The sequence below is a fragment of the Balaenoptera acutorostrata genome, chromosome 18, assembly GCF_949987535.1.
Source record: "Balaenoptera acutorostrata chromosome 18, mBalAcu1.1, whole genome shotgun sequence".
Taxonomy (NCBI): Eukaryota; Metazoa; Chordata; class Mammalia; order Artiodactyla; family Balaenopteridae; genus Balaenoptera; species Balaenoptera acutorostrata.
Window position 1 is genome coordinate 71,560,569 of NC_080081.1, and position 25,420 is coordinate 71,585,988.

The window sequence follows — 25,420 nt, forward strand, 5'->3', positions numbered from 1 at the left end:
AGAAATGTTTCCAAGGCATTAGTAGATTCTAATTACTATCTGTGGAAGTCCAAAAATAAAATGAAAAACGTCCTTAAATGAATATGAAAAACCATCCTTCCAAATTAAAGCAAAATTAATGGGGCATAAGTGCACAACCCACCCCACCTCTCCTCCCCCTCCCACTCCCCAACCCCAGGTTCAAAGGAAGGAACCTGGAATGTAGAGCAAACACAAATATGGCAGAAATTAGCCCAGAGGCCTTGAGGACCACGGCTTACCACTTAATGCCGCTGCAGAGCTGGCCCCAAAAGGTATGGAGATGTAGGACTTCCAAGGGAATGGTCTCTATATTTTAAAAAATATATGTAACATGGTGAAAAACTCAGAATTCATGAAAGTAAAGCGTCAATGGAAGAAGTAATGCCCTGAGAAGCCAGTTAAGAAATGAGGATTCCATCCCCAATGGACCAGAAAGCCCTTCTAGCACCTCCTGCTGCCTCCCGGTTCCCAGCCTCATCTGAGCGGCGCCCCGCCCACTCCCCCTTCCCGCTTGAGACGAGCCACCGACCTCCCCCTAAGGTCTACGGGGACTCAAAGTTAGCGTGATGCTCACCTGATAACTTTGCTGAATGATGCTGAAGTGTCATTTCTCTTTGGTTCTTTGGCGTCTCCCGTCTCTTTCAGTGTCTGAAATTCCCTCTCAGCTCAAACATAGGGATTAGCTTGGGGCACCCTCCCCGCCCCTACCGTCTTCCAGCCTCGAACTTCACTCCTGCTTTCAGATCCCTTTCTTCACCACTCAGATCATATTCTAGGTGGTTTAATCAACCCGAAAGAAAAAAATAATTAAGAAATTTATCTAGTTATTTGGTGATGTAAGAAAAAGTTTCAGGCAGATTTATTACAATTCTTTATCAAGGGACAGAATTACTTCTCTCCACACTCAAGGAAATTAAATGCTGTAGCAAGAAAATTAGTTTTAAACAAAATCCATTATTTAACGGTAATTAACAATAAGAAACTAGTCCAACAAATAGGAATCATTAAATAAGTTATGATAAATTCATATAGTGGAATTACTCTACAGCTATCAAAATCATGCCTTTGAAGACTGACAAAGGAAATGCACACAATGAAAATTAATAAAGACACATAACTATTTACAATATGATCTGACTCTATGTAAAATAAAATACATACACTATGTTAATAGTGGCTACCTCAAGGCGGTGAAATTACAGGTAATTTTTTTCTTTATATGCTGTTTCTGTGTCTTTAAATTTTTTACAATGAGCATATATTACTATTATAATCAGAAAAATATATACATAAAATAAACTATTATTCTCTAGTTTGCGATTTTAACAATAAGTCCAGTTTTTAAGAGTACCACCAAAAGCTTATCTTTCATGGAAAAAAATCATACCACCTCTAAAGATGATACATGATACAGTACAGTTTTTTTTTTTTTTTTATTCACTAGAACCCTGTGTCAGCAAGATTAGTTATGCCAGACATGATATTGATTTATCTTGCCTGATATAATTTTGGCTTATCTGTAAAACAAACATTAGGATAATCCCCAACGCCAGTGCAACAGACTTCCCTGTCTGAAAATCAGCAAGACTTATTTAAGGGGCTTTGAAGGATAAGACCTAATTAGCCCTTTCTAAAAATCCATAGCATGTTTCTGTATAAAAGTTCGAAGCAAAACTCATTCAAAGCTAGCTCCACAGAAGTAGCAGCAAAAATATAAAATGGACCTCAGCAATTACAGAAACAAATCTTCCAGGGTTATTAGACCAAATGCTTTTGAACCTACTAAGAATTTTTAAAACTCAATTCAAAGAAATTTTGGCATATTCTAAAGAACAGAAAGTGGAGTCACTCCTCATAAAATAAGTTATTATTTCATTCTTATCCTCTCAGAAAAGGTCACCTCATTCATTCCAAGGTCTGCTCTAAATAAAAGAGTTTATAATAAAATTAATCACAATGTTGCTCATAACAAGTACTTTTTCCTCCTTTCCGCCCCCTCCAACCACTGTAGTATAATGCATTTCACAGTCGGTTTATGCTTCTTTAAGGGCCTAATATTGCATAATTCATGCATATTTTTCTGCACACATTTAGTGAAAGTCCATGTGTGCAGGCCCTCGACAGGGACACAAAGCCCTCAAGGACCTGGAGTTTAGAGAGTGCCTCGAAATATAAAAAAATATATTTTATACTTACATAAAATATAGAGTTCTGTCATTTGTTCTGCTAAGCCTATCATTAACCAGATATGTAAATTAATATAACAGTATTTGATAGAAACACTGCTTTAAAAGGAACATTCCAGCCTAGGGCCCTTTGTCTTCTGTTCTATATTCTGCCATCTTCTTTTTCAAGGGAAACTTGGTTCAGCAGAGACCATTAGGCCTATCATGGCAGTTAAGATATGGTTACTTGGGACTTAACTTTTGATTCCAATACTTGCAATATGACTTCACGATAAACATTGCATATAGCAATGGACACAGACAAACAATATTCTTAATCTTGTCATTCAATTTCTGTAAAAATGTTACAGAATGGTTCCCATTTCTCATGCTTTTGTTATAGAATGTGCTGCAGAAATGATAGCCCCTGCCAGCATTTTTTTAACACCCCTCTGCCAAAAAGAACAAATCCAGGCACTATTCATATTATTCAGTATTTTACAATCACTTATGCTCATCTCAAAAGCTCTGTCAAATGCCACAAAAAGGTCTTGAGAAGTCAGATATATGAAATCTACAGTTTCACAACACTGAGAAGTACAAATGGTTAACAGCTGCTGTGTGTGTACAATTATTTCAAATAAGTGAATAAGAAAAATATCAAGACTATTTGTAACTTCTTCTGCCTCTCTTAGAGTAGTAAAAAATAAGAGAAAGAGAAATAATAAAAGCAAAAAATAGAAAAGCTATGAAAGCCAGTAAAGACTTTCGGGTATGAAAAAAGCTGCACTCTGTACACAGGGTGAATTCTTCTGGACAAAATCTTCCCAGAGTTTTGGGACCTGGGAAGCCATTGTTGTCAATAATTTTCCTGTAATGTTTCATGGATGGTTTGGGCTCAAACTGATTTGCAGCATAACGATACAGGCCAAACTTCGGAGCTGTGCGATCATTAAATGAATAAGCAAAGTATCCACAAAGATTGATACCATCCAATATATAGGCTAGAAAAACAAAAGGACAGGAGAAAAGTTATGAAAATATTTTGCACACAACACTTTGCTTTTACACAGCCCTGGCGCATCAGCAAAATGTCAATACCATTTAATAAAGCTTCAGATTTAATTAGATTTAATCAGAAAAGCCTTCTTTTATCCGAAGACAAAGAGGTACATTTAACATAGTAGGTTTTACATAATTAAGCCTACTATGATGCACTTGGGTTAAATCTTTAAGTACGTGAAGCAGTCAAGGCTGCTGTGAAGCCATCTGATATGGAGGACAAGATAGTCCAGGGTTTATTCCACCCAGAGTAGGTGCGAGGGATATTCCATCTTCCTCTTTTAGCCAAACTCCTTTATCTCTGCGGAAAATACTAGCTAGCACTTGGACTTTTTCAGTGTGTCAAGGAATAGATAGCACTTTCTCTGCAGGTGATAGTGTGTGTATATGTTTGAGAGTTTCTATCAGGTATCAGGCTCTCTCTCAGGTGACTTAACCCTCAAGAGACCGCTGTTTCGGGGACTCCTTACCTTTCAGAGCTTCGTTTACATAATTCTTCATGTAATACACCCTCAGATTGTCTTCGGCTGCGTGCGGATCATCGTCGATGCCGTTGGAGATTATATACATGGGGAGGTCTCCGTACTTGGACTTCAGCCAGTTCAGTACCTTGCGTAACCCCCAGGGCACCACGGCCACCTGACTTGGGGAGTTGAGCCAGGTGATGTCGGTCATTTCTTGCACTGCCAGGTAATCATTATATTTTACTGGATCTTCTTTTTCCCAGTCTACAAGGATGGTGGTGTAATGGCTTAAAGCCAAAAAGTCAAAGGAACCCCGGATTAACTTTTTTTCCTCGTCAGTGAAATAAGGCAGGAGAAAATTGTTTCTCTGGTTCAGCCAGGCCCTCATCACGCGTGGATAATCCCCGGAGCCGAAAATGGGCTCGGCCAGCCAGCCAATGTCAAATTGCAAAACTCGCTCGGCCACTTCTTGGTCTTTTGGGGAGAGAGGGCAGGCTGGTTCTATCCAATCCGCCTGCAGGGCGATGGATATTTTACCCTTCTGAGAGCGCCTAAACTTCTCATCGTACACGCGCCAGGCCAACGCGTGGGCCTTCAGGAGGTGGTGCCCCGCGCTATACGTCATGTTCCGCGTGGACGGCTCGTTCATCGTGATCCAGAACTTGACGTGGTGGCCGAGGTCTCGAAAGCATAGGCTGGCGTACTCCGCAAAAGCCAGGGCGGTGTGAGGGTTCTCCCAGGCGCCGTGCCGGGCCAGGGGTGGCGGCAGCCCCTGGTGCGGGGCGGCGGGGCGCCACAGGGCCACCACCGGGGTGATGTTGGCGCGCACGAGCTCGCTGGCCACGCAGCGATAGTAGCGCAGGACCGTGCGGTTGACCTGGGACTGGTTCCCCAGCGGCAGGATCAGCGCCCAGTCCAGGGAGAAGTGGAAATGCGACACATGCATTTCCTGGAGTAAGGCGATCTGGGGCCGGATGGCGGCGAAGTCAACGCAATAGGATTTCCTCTTCTTGGTCACAACCCCGTCCACCTTAATAAGCCTTTTACTGTGGTGGACATCCCACAGGTAAACGCTGGGGTCGGTAAACTGAGACAGAGTGGTGTCCACCTGGCAGGAGGAGAGTAACCGTTAGCCTCACCTGGACGGTCCTGGAAAGTCATTCAATGCAGTTCTTTTGACAAAACCAGCCAGCAAAATAGGTAAAAACAGAAACCTTCCTAGCTGAATTTTTAAACTATTTTTTCATAAATAGGAAGTTCTTGGAGAAGAAGATATTCCCCTTTGATGGGTGCACATTTGTTTTACCCATAGTTCTCTGTAACTCTGGAACTGTTACTTTAATGTTAAAAAAAAAAAATCTGAATTTTTGGGGTCACGTCAGATGACAAACAATAATCCTCACACACCTCTGGTCTGCGTTAAGCAAGTAGAGTATTTTGGACGTTTTTCTTTTAGTGTAAGAAATCACTGATGATACGAGACTTTCAAATTAAAAAAAAAAAACTAGACAAAAAAATAATAAAGCTTAAAACCTGAGAGTCAGAAAATGAAATGATATTTAAGATTAAATTGTGCTTCTTAAAATCACGTTCTAAATGGAGGTTTGCTCTAGGTGAAGGACATAGAAAATAAGCATAACGGTTGCCTTTTATTGGCATTAGTGTCCATAACAGAATTTAGCAAACTCATTCTGACTGATGGTAGAAAGTGATAGAGAATGTGGAAAACAATTCTGTCATCCACCCATAATGAGATATTTTAACATAACTTTTTAAAAATTTCTAAATTATTTTTCTGTGACGATCATGACAATAACGGTTCTCAATCTCTGATTTACAAGCCTTCAAAATGAAAACATGTATTTAGGAAAGTGGACAAATTGCAAAATCAAAATCACAAAATCCTTCCTCCATGTGCCAACCATGGCAGGAATGGAAACTGACAGTTCATCCCAAGGACCCGCCACCAAAGCCAGTTTTCTCCTCAGAAATAATCCTGTTAGAATTGGTTCCTCGGTTTGACCCTCTATATAAAAGCTGGGGTCAAACTCCGGTTTTGAATCTCTAGCAGAGGTTTCCTTGCATTTTTCAGGCCTGTTGCAAATGAGCTTCTGTTTCTCTAGAGGGGTCAGTGCTGTGCTTATAAAGGAAAGTAATAAAATACAGCCGTGTCAGAGGGAAATTGCTTTTTCTGGAGAATTGTCCCTTGTAGATCACCCACACATGCATTTCCTCTAATGCTGTGGGAATGCTGTCAGAAGTATTTTTCCACTGTGATGCACCCACAAATCATGTTTCCTCAGCTTTGCAAGAGAAAATATTTGCATACTCTTTGGAAGTGAAAGTGTTCATAGCTTGAAGGAATTATTTGGATTATTTTTACAGAGCTCTGAGTTGACAAAATTCGTAACTTTTCTACCATAATTGTTCCAGAACAACAGGTTTTATTCAGTCCATCTGAAAACAAACATGAGAGACTAGGATATAATTTCTATTTATACTCTATTTCTTAAAAATACAGGACATTTATAAATGGGTGTTCAGGCAAAATTCTATATAATCTCCACCGATGTATTGACTTATTTCTTAATAAAAAAAAAGAAATCATAAAGCTGAACCTTTCAGAAGGTTATAATGTATGTATTCAGTATATTATGGAAGAAATGTTCCCCTAACAGTGGCCAATGTTAAAAAAGCTCTACGTCCCCAGTACATAGCAGGTTTTGTATTTATGAGCTATGAGCATTAGTGGTTATGGGAAAACAAACCTCTTGGCTGGGAAATTAGGCCCAAGGACAATGACAATCTATGTGAACAAGCCTAAGATCAGATTTCAGACAGGTGGTGTTAATGAGATGTTATTTTTAAAGCTTTTCAGGTGAAATGCATGCCTCATTCATACTGGGAGTTTGAAATACTAGCCAGGAGTGAAAAGATAAATTTCAATGGTTTGAAATTCACTTATATGTAGAGAATGTACTTGAGGACATGGGGAGGGGGAAGGGTAAGCTGGGACGAAGTGAGAGAGTGGCATGGACATATATACGCTACCAAATGTAAAACAGATAGCTAGTGGGAAGCAGCCACATAGCACAGGGAGATCAGCTCAGTGCTTTGTGTCCACCTAGAGGAGTGGGATAGGGAGGGTGGGAGGGAGGGAGACGCAAGAGGGAGGAGATATGGGGATATGTGTATATGTATAGCTGATTCACTTCGTTATAAAGCAGAAACTAACACACCATTGTAAAGAAATTATACTCCAATAAAGATGTTTTAAAAAAAAAAAAGTATTGCCAGCTAAAGACACCATGATGGGTCTTGCTGTTTTTCTCACCAGCCTGTGTATTTGAACAGAGGTAGGCACCTAAGTGTATTTGTCTCACTATTCCCTGGTCTGAGCATAGTGGTAGGTACTTAATAAATATCGATTGAATGACAAAAAAAATAAAGTAAAATAAAATTAAAAAAAAATTCACTTTTAATGCATTAGAAGTATGAGACCTGCTTGTAAATTAAAACTTACCCATACACTCATCAGAACTGCCCTAACAAAAAACTTGTTTTTACTTTGTCAGTTAGGAAGTTAGCTTGGGAAGAGAGCCGCCACAGTAGTACAATGCTCCAGGTGAAAAGCAGAAAGAATAAAAGAGCAGTTGCAGCCTTTTCCCACTAGAGAGCTTCTAGAGGAGCTGCGGTCTGCAGAGGGTCTGTGTCTGGCTGGGTCAGCAGGGAGCGGGCCAGGCGGCTCGGCTAGGTGAAGGTAGCAGGGGCCCTGAGCTGTGCAGCCTGAGGGCAAAGCTCCAGGGCTGATGAGTGGCTGGCATTAGATCAAAGTCTAAACAACTGCCTCTAGGGAGCAGAAAAAGGAATTCTCTCCCTATCTCCCTTCCTCTTCGCTGCCTGCCGTACTTGTCGCCTCTGATCAGAGTTCTCTCTGGAAGAAGTAACATGTACTCTTAAAACGTCCTCACCACTGACCAGTTCCCAAGGCAGACACAGTCCCTGGATGGGAACAAAGCAGGAGTGAAAGGGCTCCCCACAAATGTCCCCACTGCTCCCTGAGTTCATACCATCTGCACAGAAACACTGGCGGAGCCTTCTCTTCTCAAAAGACAAAGCTGGGAATTACCTGCCCTGGCTGGGCTGCTGTCAGAGATGGGACAGAGCACGAGCCCTCAGTGACTAGGGTCCCAGGGCCCAGCAAGAAGCAGGGCTCAGAAGAAGGTCAAGAGGTAGAGAAAGGACCAGGGACCAACCAGGATGCACTAGGGAGTGGCCTTCCCCCTTTCCTTCCCTCCTCCTTCCCTCCTCCATCACTAGCACCACTTCTGCCGCATCAGATCCTACTTGAACCCCCACTGTGGATCCCACTGCAGGAGAAATTAGGATGGGGAGGTTCCAAATAGCAGTGGGCTGAGGGAGAAGGGGAGATGGAGGAGGGAGGAAAACCCGGAGCCAGGAAGACAAGCTACTGGGCTCAGATATCCTTGCAAACACAGCGTTCCTTGGATGCCTTTTTTTTTTTTTAACATCTTTATTGGAGTATAACTGCTTTCCAATGGTGTGTTAGTTTCTGCTATATCACAAAGTGAATCAGCTATACATACACATATATCCCCATATCCCTTCCCTCTTGCGTCTCCCTCCCACCCTCCCTATCCCACCCCTCTAGGTGGTCACAAAGCACTAAGCTGATTTCCCTGTGCTATGTGGCTGCTTCCCACTAGCTATCTATTTTACATTTGGTAGGGTATATATGTCCATGCCACTCTCTCACTTCGTCCCAGCTTACTCTTCCCCCTCCCTGTGTCCTCATTGGATGCCTTTTAAATGTAAGGAAGGGACTGAAGTCGAGACTGTCCCTAAAACTAACTGGAGGTCTGAATAAGATGTAAGACTAATACAACTCGGCAAAAAAAGTATTAAGGATGGTGTTGATTTAAAAAAAATTTTTCTTAATTATTTATTTATTTGGTTGCACGGTGGCAGGTGGGCTCCTTAGTTGCGGCTCACCGGCTCCACATTTGTGGCAGGCGAACTCTTAGTTGCGGCATGCACGTGGGATCTAGTTCCCTGACCAGGGATGGAACCTGGGCCCCCTGCATCGGGAGCGCAGAGTCTTATCCACTGCACCACCAGGTGTTGATTTATTCCCCCATATATCAAAGATTTCAATTTGATATTTACCAAAACAACAGCAACCCGTTTCAACTAGAAGGCCTTCCCTCAGATCCAAGCATTCTTCCAAACACCTCTTTCGAACTGAAAGGTAACAGAATATGCTGCCCCAAAATATGACTGTAGGTGTTCAGGGCATGCCACCCCAAAAATGCCCCGTCAGTATATTGATAATTTTGAGCTGCAGGTACTTGAAAAATAGCAAATGCAAGGGAAAGGCTTTTCTCTGAACTCCTCTTATCTGCCTAGAGACAGATCCTCCAAAAGGAACTCAAAAGGATTGTCGTAAATCCCTTTGTGGGAGTTTCACCAAGCAGGGAAGATTTATCACAGGAGAGGATATTCAAAGCCAACATCACATGCAGGCAAACTTTGTCACAAACTATCATAGTGCCCATCTATTCTTTTAAGGGCCCATTCATCTTTCCTAAAAATCATGTACTTTCCCCCTTTTCCTATTAAGATGGTATTTAAGCCTGAGCTCTAAGCCACCTTGGGGAGTTACTCATCTTCCTCAGAGCATCTCCCATGTACACACGAGGTAAACATACTAATAAACTTCTGTTTGTTCTTCTCATGTTAAACTATCTCTTATTACAGGGGTCTCAGTTAAGAACTCAGAAGGGTAGAGGGAAAGTTATTTTTCCTCCCCAGCAGAACCAGTGAATTGGCTAGAAGCACCCAACATGCTAAACCCTTTGCTTGTCTGTGGATACCAAACTTTGTCTCCGTCTTGGTCTCTATTTTCACACACGGACTCTGTTAAGCAATACCTCCACTCCCTCCCCACCCTGCTCACTTACCACCATGCTCTGTTCACACTGTCAAACTATTTGCGACCCATCATTTTTCTTCAGTAGACTCCTTTGAAAGTAGGGGTCGTATCTTACTCATCTTAGTGTGTACTCCCCTCAACCGAGCCCCCTCCCCCCAGCAATTAACACAGGGCTTGGTACACACTAAGCATCCAATAAATGCTCACTAAAGTATTCAAACTCTAGAAAACAGATTCTTTTAAAGCTGGAAAAATTAAAAATAATATTGAGGGCTAACTACATAGCAGATGCTCAATAAATCTTGGTTGACCATTTTGAAGAACTTCCTTACCATTGCAGTTCAAAAACTGTTGCTCGAAATGGCATTCCGATCAGTGAATCACTGAGCAAGGGTTTTTCTTTCTGGAGGTATTTCCACAAGCTTGGGGTTTCCACAGTTATGGCTCAGGAGGGCTCTGCCTAATGCTCCTGCTTCAATCTCAGCAGCTCCACCGAGATCTCAGATAATGTGGAGTTCTGTTTTATATCTTGTTTATGGAAGAACTCAACAGCTACTTTAAAAGGGGTTGAAAACCCTGTTATTCAAAAGAGAGTGTTTTATCTTTCACTATCCTATCAGATCTTAAAGATGGATATATTTTTAATCTGTTCCCCTTGGAGCTGATTTAAAGTGAAAGATGAAGCTAGAAAGATTTTTGGAGAGAAGAGTGCAGCGTTCCAAATGGTGCCTTTACTGTGCTCACTAAGGAACCATGTTTGGCCTGAGGAAGGGACAATGTGCCATGACAACCTAATAAGGAAGCACTACTTACTAGTGATGGGGCTTGGTGAGACTGCGCATTGGTTTTGTCAGCTGACTTACTTGAATGTAGTTGTCAACAATTCCCCAAGCAAAGTCACAGGAAAATGTCCCTTCTAGGGGTTGATTTTCAGGTAAAGGAGGGAAGCCATTTTTCTCTATCAGCTTCTGGTAGAACAAGGCTGAAGACTTCGGCAACAACTTCTTATCCTGGCTTAGAAAGTCGACGTAGAAGAGTCCACGTCTGATGCTGTAGCCTCTGTGCCACTCGAAGCCATCCATGAGGGACCACGCTGTGTACCCGATGACATCCACCCCGTCCAGCCTGATGGCTGCAAAGGAAAGAGGACAAGAGCAACGTGACCCTGTGATGGGCACTCGTCTCATGATTCAAGAGCATATGAGGGTTTTCCTACTTCAGTAAGTATAATGCTTATTGTTTGGTAAACTGATGACCCTTCTCACTGAAGAAAGTCTCTAAGAGAACCTAGATAACTCTACAAATATTAGTAAATGTCTTCACAAATAGGCTTATCTCCAGTATGTTTTTATCTGAATTTCCCTTATTTCTAGTGGGTGCTGTTTGGGCCAAGATATCTTGTTCTACTTTCTATCCTAAGCACCTATCTTTGTGCCTGATGCAGTAAATGAATTAAGTCTTCAAAGGCATGGACTACTTACTCTTTTCTTCAGAAAATATTGATATTCCTTTTTTTTTTTTTTTAAATACAAAGTGTTTTATTCAGTACAAGCAATCTGAACCGAAAAATGTGTACAGGGATCTAGATATCTTGGGATTTACTTAATCTTTAATATAATCTAAAAAATCTAGAGTACTAACTCTGAAAGTCTAGTAATTTTAAACATTATAACCCAGTTTCTCATTTACGAAACGAGTTTAAAAAATTAATTCAAGTTCCTCAAGGTCCCAAATGAGAAAGGTGTTACATAAATGCATTCCTACTATTGCCAAAATGAATTTCTACATTCTGATTAAAAACTATAAATTCACAGTTTATTAAGATCATCTTAAAGATTGTTTTTCCAGTGGATTCTGGAAGGAAATTAGGATTTTATCCACAATCCTACCTTTTAAGGTTTCCATTATGAATTTTTTGAGGTAATACATATATTTGGCATCATCTCTCTTGGTGGTCCCCGAAACAAACCAGCCATTTTCCACAATAAATATTTGAGGGTGGTTATACTCAAGGTCAATCCAGGAAAGGAGTTGCCTCAGGCTGGGAGATTCCAACTGACGGAACTTCATCTGAGGGTCCAACAGTTGAAAACTCAAGGTTGGTCCAAAGGAAAGAGCAAAAAAGTCGGCTGTTCCCTTGATGAACTTTTTCTCAGATTCAGTAAAATCAGGCAGAAGAGATGAAAGGTTATTCTTCATGCTCTCAGGATAGTCCCCATCAATAAATATGGGTTTGGCAAACCAGCCTAGGACAAAGTCAAGAGATTTCTGACATTCTTTGATGCTATGTTCAGTCATTCTTCGAGGACTGATCCAGTGGGAGCTCAGGGCAATGGACACCTGGCCTCCCTGAGTGGGGCGGAAAGAAGTATTGTAGAGATGCCAGATTTTGGCATGAGCCTATAAAGAGAAAAACCACGGTGAATTTATCTCTGATTGTGAGCAGAAATACAACATGTATTTGAATCCCCATTTCTAGTTGTATCTGTTTCTCATCAAGTCTAACCTAATGACTAACCCCACAATGTAAAAGTCACCTGGAACCAATAAATAATTCCAGAGGTAAGTCAGCCCACAGTGAGCTGCAACCATACCTGGAATCATTTCCACTGTTTTTCAGCAGCCAGTGGAAAAATGTGAATTTCTTGTGTTGAATATGTACTTATTATTCATACTTTGAAAAGTTAATGAAATAAGAATTTGTTATAAAATCTTACTACTTAAATGACTTTGGATTATGTACTTTTTAATTAATAGCCTTCGTGAAAAGAGCCAATCCCGCATCTGTGATTACACCAGGAATTTCTAAATAGGATTATATTTTTTTATCCTAAGAGACCGGGAGTTTTCAAGTTGACTTAAATTGTTGGAGTCAATTTAATATTTTGTATTCATGTCTCATAACAAAAATTCTAACACATGTTCTCACAATCTTTGTTCTTCTCTAAGAAGAATCAGCGCAATAAAGAACCAACTCTGATATCTAATCTTGGCCCACCATCCAGTACTCTGGGACACGGCTGGCTTCCTGCCGACCCCCGCAGGGTACAAGATACAAGTCAAGAGCAAAAACACCTAAATGCAGCTCTGAAGAGATCAGATGTCCACAGTGAGTCAGCAGCTCAGCTGGGGGTTTCCTACAGCAATGAAATGGGCTTTGCTTCCATTAAATCAACTTCAGACTCCCATAAAATCTTGCTGACTTCTGATATCTTATTTTCATTTGTCTCCTCTCTATTTACAAAGAATAGTGGGTTTTTTTCCTCCCTTACTTGAATTAGGTTTTTCTTTACTTTTGAATTCCTGATTTACTCCCTGTTTTTCTCCAAATGCAAAAGCTGTTTATCAGCCTTTTGCTCTCCTAATATATTCTCTTGGAAAATTCCATTCTAATTCTCTGTTTGACTCACATTCTCCCAATGATCGTGCCAGTTTTCATTCCACTCCCTGGGCCTGAAGAAGCTCTTGCACTCCTATGCCAAACATCCTCTTCCTTGTTCCTTAATATTCTGCTCTTGGTTCATTTCAGTGCAGGTGTCCAAGAATGGCCTCATCACCATTCTTACGAGTTCAGCCAAATATTTCAATGGAATCAAATAGTGCATGTCTTTCATTTTTAGTTTCTTAGTAAACATCTACTATGTTTCATTTCACGGAATGTGTTTTTTTCATGACCTAAAGCAGCTATCTACATGCTAGGAAGGAAATGGAGAATAAAATATTGATCATAAGAATAGTGGCCTTTGCCCATGTGATTCAAGAAACTGGGGCTTGATTGTGCTGTGCTGCTGGATTTGTGACGTGTCCCACCCTTCTCTATCTTCCTCACCTTCACCACCCTCTCTCTCCCTTCCCCATTGACCAGCAACCTCACCAGTTAACAGTTAAACAGAAAAGAAAAGGGGAAATCCAGGCTGTAGTACTCACGAGGTTAGACTAGAGGACTTTCCTAATTCGGCTGATTTGAAGCCTGCGGATAGTCATGACCTAACCCTAACAGACATACCTCTACAGGACAAGCACTAAGATGGGGGAGTCAGGAGGCCAGGGAGAAGTGGGAGCAACCAAGAACTTCCTGATATGGGTCAGTTTTGCAGGTAGCTGAAGTCAGAGCCATACAGTAGAACTGTCTACAATCACAGGCCACTCTTCTAACCCTGAGTACTTTGACATGGCTCAGAGGAGGTCTGGCAAGGAAACGAATGACCTTGGCTATAGGGAAGTGCACACGTGGTGTTTGATATCAGATAAAATTCCTGCTCCATCACTTTTTTGTGTGTGCCTTTGACCACATAACTTAACCAGGGCAGGTAAAACTAACTTTCCTGTCTCTCACAGGGCTGTAATGAGGATTAAATGAGACACTTTACACAAAACACCTAACAGAGTTTCTACATGGTAGGGTCTCCATGAATGCTTATTCCTTCTCTCCCTGAAGGCTCAACAGAACAAAAAGAAAAACACAGCAGGTAAAGGAAACGCCACCTGCTAAGGAATTCAACCGTAGCATCGATGTGATATAGTGATACGACCTGGAGTTTGGATTAGAAGAATCTCAAGTTTGGATTCCAAATCCTCTGTTACCAGTGTGAGCCTCAGGTACTTCTTTGAACAGATGGGAATAGCATCTATTCTCCTTCAGGGACATTGCAAGGATTAAATATGATATAAGTGAAAGTGTTTTTCAAGTGGTCAATTATTTTAGAGAAGTACAGTATAAATTTGTAGCACTGGAAAGTGTGATGATTAGTTTTATGTGTCGACTGACTGGACTGAGGGACCCCCCCACATGGCTGGTAAAGCATTTGTCGAGAGTTTAACTAAGCTACTTCATGGTGTTCTGCCTCGGCATCCATTTTGTTTAACTATGTGTCCTACAGGGAACTTAAACTGACACTAGACCCTCATGCAAGCGCATGCCCTGCCTAGATAGCAGCCCACAATCACAAACAAATGTAAGTTCCTGAGATGACTTCCCCAATAGCCCCTGTGATCAACAGGTCTCCCCTGCCTCCCAGAATCTATATGCCTTATGCACCCCTTACATAAGACCCCTGTGGGGCTTACCAAAACCCCTCTTTTGGCTTGAATTGACCAATCCGGCCCAGGAACACCAAAGCACTCACACATGGACCCTATTAAAGGCATGAGTCTGGGGTTCTGTCTCTCTCCCTCTCTCTGTGCTCTCCCTTAACCACCCCATGTGGTCCCTTAAGGCACGCTACGTACTTCCTCCAGGACCTGTGAGTGACAGACTTCTCTGCTTCAATTTCTCTTTTTTAATTTTTTTAATTTTAATTTTAATTTTTGGCTGCGTTGGGTCTTCGTTGCTGCGCACAGGCTTTTCTCTAGCTGCGGCGAGTTGGGGCTACTCTTCGTTGTGGCACACGGGCTTCTCATTGCGGTGGCTTCTCTTGTTGCAGAGCATGGGCTGTACATGTGCAGGCTTCAGTAGTTGTGGCTCGCGGGCTCTAAAGCACAGGCTCAGTAGTTGTGGTGCAGGGGCTTAGTTGCTCCGTGGCTTGTGGGATCTTCCCAGCCAGGGATCGAACCCATGTCCCCTGCAATGGCAGGTGGATTCTTAACCACTGCGTCACCAGGGAGGTCCCCTTAATTTCTCTTTGATCAATTATTAAACCAAGGCTCACCTCGGGCACACTGTGCTCCACTTAACAAACGCTAAGGGTTTTTCTGGAAGAGATTAGCATTTGAATTAGTCAACTGAGTAAAAAAGATTGCTCTCTCCAATACAGTGGTGGGCATCATCCAATCCAATGAGGGCCTAAAGGGAAGGAAGCGTGAACTTGCTCTCTGACCGAGCTGGGACATCCATCTTCTCCTGCCTTTGGATGTTGGCACTCCTGGTTCTCAGACCTTTGGACTCAGACCAGGACTTTCACCATTGCCTCCCCTGGTCCGCGGGCCTTCAGGTTTGTACTTGAACTACGCCACTGGGTTTCCTGAACCTCCAGCTTGCACACAACAGATTGTGGGACTTCTCAGTCTCCATAACCGCATGAGCCAATCCCTCCTAGTAAACCTCTTTCCGTATAACTCTGTATATCCTGTCGGTTCTGTTTCTCTGGAGGACTTTGACGCACATGGAAAGCATCTTAGATATCATCTGGCTTAACCACACACCCCACTTCAAAACGCCTCACTGGATCTGCTGTTTGACTGCTCTCCATGGAAGTCTAATTGGTGGTCATCCCATGTGTGGCATCTTCTCCAGGAAGTTCCCTGCCCCACTCCCACCCCGACCTGCCACACTGAGCCCTTATATCACTTACTTCTCTGACATCACTTACTGCAGGTGATGACGCCTCCCTCCCAGCTATGCTCCTTGAGGAGTCCCTCAGGCCCTCCCTGGAACACGAAGGCCCCATTGTCTGTTACACTGAACTGAACTCCGCTTCATCACCTCCTCATGAGTTCATTCCATTTTCTGATGGTAGATGTGAGTAATCAAATACTATGATGCTAGGTTTACAAAAGTCACTATTTAGGATGTTGCAACCACTTAGGATGATTAATAAGGAGATGGTTATGTACAGTTTTGCATTGCCTTCTAATTATTCCAAGTATGTTAATCTTGTAAGGTTGTTATCTTTTTTTTTTTTTTTTTTTTTTTTTTTTAATGAGGATCTTGAATCAGATGCGTATGTTTGATTGATTGATTGATTGATTGATTGATTTTGGCTGTGTTGCGTCTTCGTTTCTGTGCGAGGGCTTTCTCCAGTTGTGGCAAGCGGGGGCCACTCTTCATCGCGATGCGCGGGCCTCTTTCGTTGCGGAGCACAGGCTCCAAACACGCAGGCTCAGCAGTTGTGGCTCACGGGCCCAGCCGCTCCGCGGCATGTGGGATCTTCCCAGGCCAGGGCTCGAACCCGTGTCCCCTGCATTAGCAGGCAGACTCTCAACCACTGCGCCACCAGGGAAGCCCAAGGTTGTTATCTTAAGACTGAGAATTTTAAAAGCTATTGACAAGGACTCTGGGAAACAATTAAGGGTATAAGCAAGAATGGTCATCTAAATACTATTTCTAATAGCAAAATATTGAAAACAACTGAAATGTCCACTATTCAAATACATTTACACCCACATATGCATGTTTTAATACATTATGGTATGACTAAAGATATACTACTATTCAAACACTATAAATAATATAGAAGAATGTCTATTAACATGTGAAAAATGTTTCTAAAATACTAACTGAACAAAAAAGCAGGTTACAAAGCAATAAGCAGAATTTAATAGCATTTTTATTAAACAAAAATATGTACATTAAGATCTGGAAGGATTTATAACTGGAAGGTTTTGTGGGTGGTATAATTGTCCTCATTGTGCTTATCTATATATTTTGTTCATTTCCTACCATACACATGTATTGCTTTAGAGGGAAGAAAAAACCCTTAAAATCAAAAAAGGAAATAACCCAAGGCAGGCCCTGCTTGAACTGTTCAGGATGGTTAGTTGAAAGCCTTGATTTAATTAACCCCTGCCTCATTGTTCTCTAACCTGCCCTACGGGCTCTGCCTCAAATCCCAAATCCTAGGCACACTGAATCCTATGTGAAATTCTAAAATCCCCTAGGCTTCCCTGCTTTAATAGGTGCAGGTCTCTCATGTTTTACCTACTCCCATCCCCTCCAGCCTCACCCCCCTTCAAAACTCAGCCCAGACATCACCATCTCCAGGAAGTCTTCCCTGACATCTTCCCTCTCCCCACCCTTAAATGTCCATTCCATGTGTCTCCACAGCTGGCCTCTATCAAAGACCTGAACCATATTATATTGAATTTAAGTGTCTAGATTGTAGGTCTTCTGAAGGCATTGGCTAGGTCTCTTATCTCTCTATTCTCAGATTCTAGCAAAATGTCTGGTGCAGAGTAAGTATTCAATAAACAGATACGGAGGAATGAAGACTGGCAGTAAGAATCAGATCAAAGAGTCTGGGACATAAGCAAACATGTTTCTGAGCCAGAGCAGACAAACTCTCTCATAAGATACCCTGATTGTACTTTATTTCTGATACCTTGAGAGACAGAGAACTTACAGCCCATACCATCAAAAAAATAAATTAGAAGGAATTTGGCATGGTAGGCCTCTGAGAATAATACTGTATTGTTTCAAGATGCACTAAAAATCCAATCTGGGGCATAAGACATTCTCCTCACTTCCTTCTGGTATGTGATATTCTCCTTACTTCCTTCCCAGCCTCAATATGTATTTTGAAATCTAGGGTCTGAAAAATCTAGAAAAAATGGATCTCATATTTCTTTCTACCAATGAGCTAGTATCACCAATTTTGGAAGTCACCAATTTCTAATTTTAGTATTAGAAAATACTAAAAGATGAATAAAAACAAAAACACAATATACCAAAACTTATGGGGTGCAGCAAAAGCAGTGTTCAGAGGAAATTTTATAGCTGTAAATAACTATATTAAAGAAGGAAGTTCTCAAATCAATAACCTAACTTTTCTCCTTAAGGTAACAGAAAAAGAAGAGCAAACTAAACCCACACTTAGCAGGATACAGGAATTAATAAAGATTAGAGTAGATATAAACAAAACAGAGAATAGAAAAATAATAGAATCACCAAAATCTAAAGTTTATCCTTTGAAAAGATCAACAAAATTGACAAACCTTTAGCTAGACTGACTAAGAAACAAACAGAGAAGACTCAAATTACTAAAATCAGAAATGAAAGTGGGGATATTACTATTGATCTTTTCTATTTCTATAATAAAAGAATTATAAGCAAATACTATGAAAAAGTATATGCCAACAAATTACATAACCTAGATGTAATGGACAAATTCCTAGAAACACACAAATTCCCAAAAAGTGGCTCAAGAAAAAATAAAAAATCTGAACAGATGTATAAATAAGAGATTGAATCAGTAATCAAAAACTGCTCAACTAAGAAAAACCCAGGGCCAGTGGCTGCAATGATAAATTGTGCCAAACATTTAAAGAAAAATTAACACCAAACCTTCTCAAGTTCTTCAAAAGATAGAAGAGAAAGGAATACTTCCTAACTCACTCTATGAAGCCAGCATTTCATTACCATAATACCAAAGCCAGATAAGGACATCACAAGAAAAAAAAAAAAAGCTACAGACCAATAGACCTTATGGATATAGATACAAAAAAACTCAACAAAATACTGACAAAACAATTCCAGCAGCATACTAAAAGGAGTATATACCATGATCAAGTAGGATTTATCCCAGGAATGCAAGGATGGTTCAACATATGAAAATCAATCAATGCAATACATCACATTAATGGAATGAAGAAGGGGAAACCCCATATGATCATCTCAGTGAATGCAGAAAAGGCATTTGACAAAATCCAAACGTATTTCATGACAAAAACACTAAAAAAACAGCAATAAAAGGGAACTATTGTGATGTGATAGAGGCATTTCTGAAAAACCCACAGTTAGCATCATACTCAATTAGTGAGAGGCTTTCCTAAGATCAGGATCAAGACAGAAACAGTGCATTGCAAGTTCTAATCAGAGTAACTAGGCAAGGGGGAAAAAAAAGGAAAGAAGTCGGAAAGAAGTAAAACTATCTCTATTCACCAATGACATGATTCTACATAATTCTTTTGTGCTAAAGAATTCACACACACAAAAAATTATTAGAGCTAATAAGTGAATTCAGCAAATTGCAGGATATGATATCAACATTCAAAAATCAGTTGTATTTCTATACAATATCAATGAATAATCCAAAGAGGAAATTTAGAAAATAATTCCATTTATAATAGACACAAAAAGAATAAAATACTTAGAAATAAACTTAACCACTCTCACAACTTTTATTTACACTGTACTGGAGGTCCTAGCCAGTGTAGTAAGGCAAATCAAAGAAATGAAGTCATGTTGATTGGAAAGAAGAGAAAATAACTCATTCATATAAAACACGATTAACTATATAGAAACCCTAAGGAATCTAAAAAAAAAACCTAATTAGAACTAATAAGTGAATTTAGCAAGTTATCAGAACACACTGTCAAGATACAAAACTCAACTGTATTTTAATATATGAGCAACAAGCATTTGGAAAATAAATTTTAAATACAATACCACTTCCAATAGCACTGAAACCATAAAATACTTAGGAATAATTTCACAAAAGATGTGCAAATCTACTACACAAAACAGTACTAAAAGAAATTAAAGAAGACCTAAATAAATGGAAAGAAATACCATTTTTTATTAATTTTTATTGGAGTATGGTTGCTTTACAATGTTGTTTTAGCCTCCACTGCACAACAAAATGAACCAGCCAGACACATACAGATATCCCCTCCCTTTTAGACTTCCCTCTCATTTAAGTTACCACAGTGCATTAGGTAGAGTTCCCTGTGCTATGTTCAGTATATTCCCATCAGTTGTCTATTTTATACATAGTATCAATAATGTATACGTGAGAGAGATACCATTTTTATGGATTGTAAGACTCAACCTTGTTAAGTTATCCATTCTCCCCGAGTTGATCTCTAGGTTCAACACCATCCCATCCAAAATCCCAACACAATTTTTGTGGAAATTAATAAGTTGATTCTAAAATGTATATGATAATTCAAAGCACCTAGAACAGTTAAAATACTCTGCAAAAGGAAGAACAAAGTTGAAGCATAATTGTCAATACAGTGTGATATTGGCATAAGGATAGACAAATAGATCAAAGGAGAAGAATAGAGACTTTTTAAAGCCCATGGCCAGTTGATTTCCAACAAATGTACCAAGGCACTTATATGGCAAACGGAAAGACTTTTCAACAAATTCTCCTGCAACAATTGTGAAAATATATGGAGAAAAATGAACTCAACCTTACACTGTGCATAAAAATTCATATGAGATAATTCATAGATCCAAATGTAAAAGCTAAAACTATAAGGCTTGTGGAACAAAACACAGCCTCTTGATTTTGGAGTAGGAAAAGACTTCTTAGAACACAGAAGTATTAATCATAAAAGAAAAAAATTGATAAATTGGACATCATCAAGATTAAAATCTGCTCATCAAAAGTTAACAAAAAGAAAAGACAAAACACTGAGGGGAAATATTAAAAATATGTATATGACAAAAGAGTTATATCCAAGTAAATACACTATTCCTACCAATCAATAATAAAAAAGAAACCACCCCCCTCCCCACCATGAACAAAAAATTTGAACAGACATTTCACTAGAGCATCCACACCAATGCTCGATAAGCACATGGAAAGGTGCTCAACACCAATATCAACAGGGAAATACAAACTAAAACCACAACAGTCACTCAGACTGTTCTAAATCTGTACTCTTATTAGCTGTGTGACTTTGGACACATAATCTAACTCTCTGTGCCTCTGTTTCCTCATCTGGAAAATAGGGAGAACAATAGCACCTTATGTTCACATCTTTATGACGATTGAATAAGTCAATATATGGAAAGCACTTAGAATTGTGACTGGCCATTTATGTTTATTATTCAAGTGTGGTGGTAACGTCATTTGATTTATGATTTTTAAAAGATGACTGGCTGTCGTGTGGTGAACAGACTCTAGGAGGGCAAGATGGCAGCAAGAAGACCAGTTAGGGAGCTGTTGCAGTGGTCCAGGCAAAAGATGAGGTTGGTTTGGACCAAAGGAGATAGTGAGAAGGGGCCAGATTTAGGCTATCACTGAAGGTGGAATCAATAGAACTTGCTGGTGAACTGGATGTTACATATGACTTGTGAGGGGAAGAATCAAGGACAACAGAGAAAGCAAAAAATAAGGGACTGGGGAAGGGAAGCGATCAAGTTCTGTTTAGGTCATGGGTTTGACATCCCAATGAAGATGCCTGGTTGGAAGCTGGGTAACTGAGTCTGAAGTTGGAAAAGACATGGACGGTATTAAGCATTCAAATGTATTTCAGAGGTGATATTGAGTGGGTCACTTTTTTTTTTAATCATTCTTTAGATTTTTTAAAAAATTGAAATGGAATAATTCTTAAAGGATTAATTTAATCCTACAAATAATCTTAATTAAATGGACTGAGACCAATGGTAAAAGAACTGAAATGCAGCCCATAAACAGAAAATCATTCAAACGGCTAATTCGTGTCTACTCCCTACCCAAAAAGAGCCCTCAAGATGTTGTTTTAGTTCTAAAATAAAGGTGCAATCTTCTGAGAAAGGTCGAAGGACTAGATAAATTTCAGAGAGCACTGGAAATTTTTTTTCCCCTTTGGCATCCTCTTACCACAAGTTCAAGAATAGTATCATGATTACACATCTAGGGACTTTCTTAAAAGTCACTGCTACCCTGGGCTGTTACACAAGTACACAACTAGCCTAAAGTTCATGACTGTAGGCCGAATTATTCCTCTTATTTCTATCAGCACAGCCCCATGGATTGTAAACTAAAGTTCCTTCAGAAAGAATTTCAAGCATCCTCCCCCAAAACAACCACCTAATAGAGCACATAAATAATTTCCAAAAAATAGGCCCTTATGATTTTATCCACAAAAATAACCAGTAATCTCTGTGTGCAGTTCCTCAAAAGTTGCCTGGGACCTGCCTCTATCACCCAGGCCCCAACCTATGCCCAGGGCCTTATGTCCACCCTCGCTGACACCCGGTCAGAAAAATCATGGACTTAGGCAGCAGCTGGGCTTGCTTGACTTTATTTTGTACTTCTTGGCCAATTAAATACGTAGAATTTCTAGCTCGATCACCAAGCCTTACAGCCTCCCACAAATTAACAATGTCCTATCAATATATATCTCATCGTTCCCCAACCCTGCTCTTTTGCTACTGTCAGGTCAATTTCTTGTTACCCCTCACCCAAGCCTGTACCTACCTTGCATGGCAACCTATCAACCCTGTAATGACATTCTACTTTTCCTCTATCATCTCTATCCCTCCCTGCCTTCTGTTTAGACTTGCCTCTTCCAAGAAGCAGTCCCTCATTAATCCTGCTTCCTCTTACTGCTATTTTCCCCAGTTATTCTCTGAAAAATTCTCTCTCCTTCCAAATTCACCTCCATTCTCATCTCCCCTGTGAAGGCTTGTTTGGCTCCCCAGACACAGTAGACATCCCTTTCCCATTGCCCTCTGCACAAATACAGTTGGGGTAGATGTCATGCTTCTTCATAAATTAGCAGCTCTTCATCAAGACTGTACACTCTCCATCAACAACAGAGTTGACTTGAAACAATCTAACCATCCAACAACATGAGATTATTCATTTACTTATTCTTTTAGTCAAACATTTATTGAGTAGCTACTACGTGCCAGTCATAGTTCTCAGATTACTTGAAACAAATCTAAAAGGCCAACAATAGGGATTAGTTGAAATAACTCACGAATTAGAGGTTAAATAGAACAAATTAATTGTTGGCTACAAATCAATCACTTTAATAAATTATAGTTAGCTACAGACAAATCATAAGCAGTATTACCTAATTTATGGAATCATATGTACATCTATAAAATAAATATACATAGGACAGGATTTTGAAGAATTTGCATCAAGAGGATAATTGTTATAATCTCTATTGAGTGGGACTATGGCCATTTTTTAATGTTGTTCTGCTTCTCTGATTTTCTAACTTTTATGTAATAAGCATGCATGCATTGCTTTTCTAATAAGAAAAATAAAATAAATAATAAAAGTAACTGAAATTTTCAAGTTTGGGGAATTTTCTGCTTCAAATTATTTACTACGTTATTTTCTAAACTGATGATGTCTGTCCCGGTTGTTTAGCTATGTTTTCATGTTTTGCACAAAGATGGATGACATGGATTGTTCCAACTAATTCTATCTCACACCATCCAACAATTACTTACTGATTTACTAATCTCCTATTGTCACACATTTCAGTTGCTCCAAAATTTCACAAACATGGAAGAACAGTTTCTTACATTTTAGCCTCATAATTTCTGGGGGAAAAAAAGTTAGGAATGCTTAAAAGATTCATAGAAAAACAAAATTATTAATACAGAAAGTCTAGTAACTGAGATTTATTTTTGACCAAATGACCCAGTTCATTACATTATTCTCCATCAAAATGTTTTTGACCAAGTTGTAGTTCATCAGATCATCTGGAATTCACCCCAAAACTCTAAGATCCATGTATTAAGCCAAACAATTAGGATCTCTTTTCTAGCCTGGGCCACATTTGGGGTAAGTGGTGTAGGGGCAATGAGCATTTAAAATATCCTCATAGTGGAATGCGGCTGGTGCTTGGGGAGGGCAATGGAGTATCTAAGCATGGAAATTATGCTTAAAGGCACAGACATAAGAATGTATTCAGTGTTGTGAAAATAATGATACTAGCCTAATTAGAGAAAGCGTTTAATACTTTGTGGCTTTTGGCATATAAGTTTACAATAGAAAGTGTGGGACCAGAATACGAAAAATTCTGAATGCAAAATTATTTGGATTTTATAGAATAGATCATAACAGGTGAGCATAAACTTCTGAGACAATGAGGATCAAAATCATACAATCAAAATCATCTCTTGCAGAATGGATTAAAATATGAACAGCTGGATGCTGAAAGTTGGAACACTACTGCCAAAATGTAGGTATGATTAAGGTCCTGGACAAAGGTGATGATTACTGGAAAGTGCTCTCACATGCGCATGTGTGTAGTGAGAGAGAAAGGTTGCCCTCCTCAAAGGGAATGGTGATTTCCAAGTCCTGTTCCCAAAGTCATTGGAGCTCTTCCCCAATTCTGTGACCCACTCCAGTGTCCTTCTAATAAAGTCCCTTTTCCTCTTTAACCTATTTTTAGTTGGGGTTGGTCATTTGCAAATACAGAATTCCTAATACACATATAACCAAATTTGAGATTCTATAAGAACTCACTCAAAGGAATACTTTTACAACTAGGCAAGATACAGATCAAGGTAGATTTTTAAAAAAATCATGGTGTAGTTCTGGAGTTTTGTTACTTATGATCATTTTGTCTGGATTTTTCCAAAGTACGTTACATAAAAGGCCTTACTCGTTCGTTTTTTAAATAAAAAGTTTCTTCAAATGAAGTAAAAATTATTTCATAACTCACTCTTGGTAAATACATCAATAAATCAGAGATTAGGTTTCCTGCCTCATTAATTTACCTGTACAGGACTAATCAACATCAGTTAAATCATTCTATTTAATACTAAATCATGCTGTTACGAAAATCCTTCCAAATCATTGATGCTAGGTTGTTAACAAAATATCTGGCTTGTGACGAGAATCCGTCTGGTCCATTAATCACAACGTTATCGGAGACACAGAGGGGTTCCAATTCCTGGTTTTTGCATCTGTTTTTCTAATAGCAACAAAATGAGAGTCGAGAAAGGAACAGGTAGGGAGACATCAGGCTAGATGAGAAAAAGTGACAAGAAGATAAAGGACTCAGATAAAGGATGTATTCCCAAGATCAGCCAAAGCATCCTAAGTTTCATCAGTCAACCAGGCTCTTTTCAGTAAACATCTATCACTATAATCACCAAAGTAATTGTGTAATACCCTCATGAAATGGCTACTCTGATTTCAACAAAATTGAGAAAAGTGTTTTTCTTCCATAACAGTCACCTTTACTTTCTAAATGTTTACCTCTGCCTCCTCACCTAATTCTCCTGCTTTGACTTATCAACAGCAGATGCCAACCGACTGACTCTCTCTGAGACTTTAAGATCATTTCTCAGTTCCCAGGCTCATTCACAGCTCTTTGCTTTGCAAATAACTCAATTTCCCTTACAAGAGAGAACA

General features: G+C 39.9%; 1 protein-coding gene across 1 annotated transcript in view; it reads right to left on the minus strand.

The window, feature by feature from the left end:
* Positions 1 to 786: 786 nt before the first annotated feature.
* Positions 787 to 25,420, minus strand: part of KL (klotho) — a 46,806-nt gene continuing 22,172 nt past the window's right edge. Inside the window, exons 2-5 of the mRNA XM_057533181.1 lie at positions 11,555 to 12,065; positions 10,529 to 10,797; positions 3,719 to 4,820; positions 787 to 3,190 (exon numbers count right to left, since the gene is read on the minus strand). Coding sequence (XP_057389164.1) covers positions 2,853 to 3,190; positions 3,719 to 4,820; positions 10,529 to 10,797; positions 11,555 to 12,065 — 2,220 coding nt within the window. The 3' untranslated portion in view covers positions 787 to 2,852. The remainder of the gene's footprint in view (positions 3,191 to 3,718; positions 4,821 to 10,528; positions 10,798 to 11,554; positions 12,066 to 25,420) is intronic.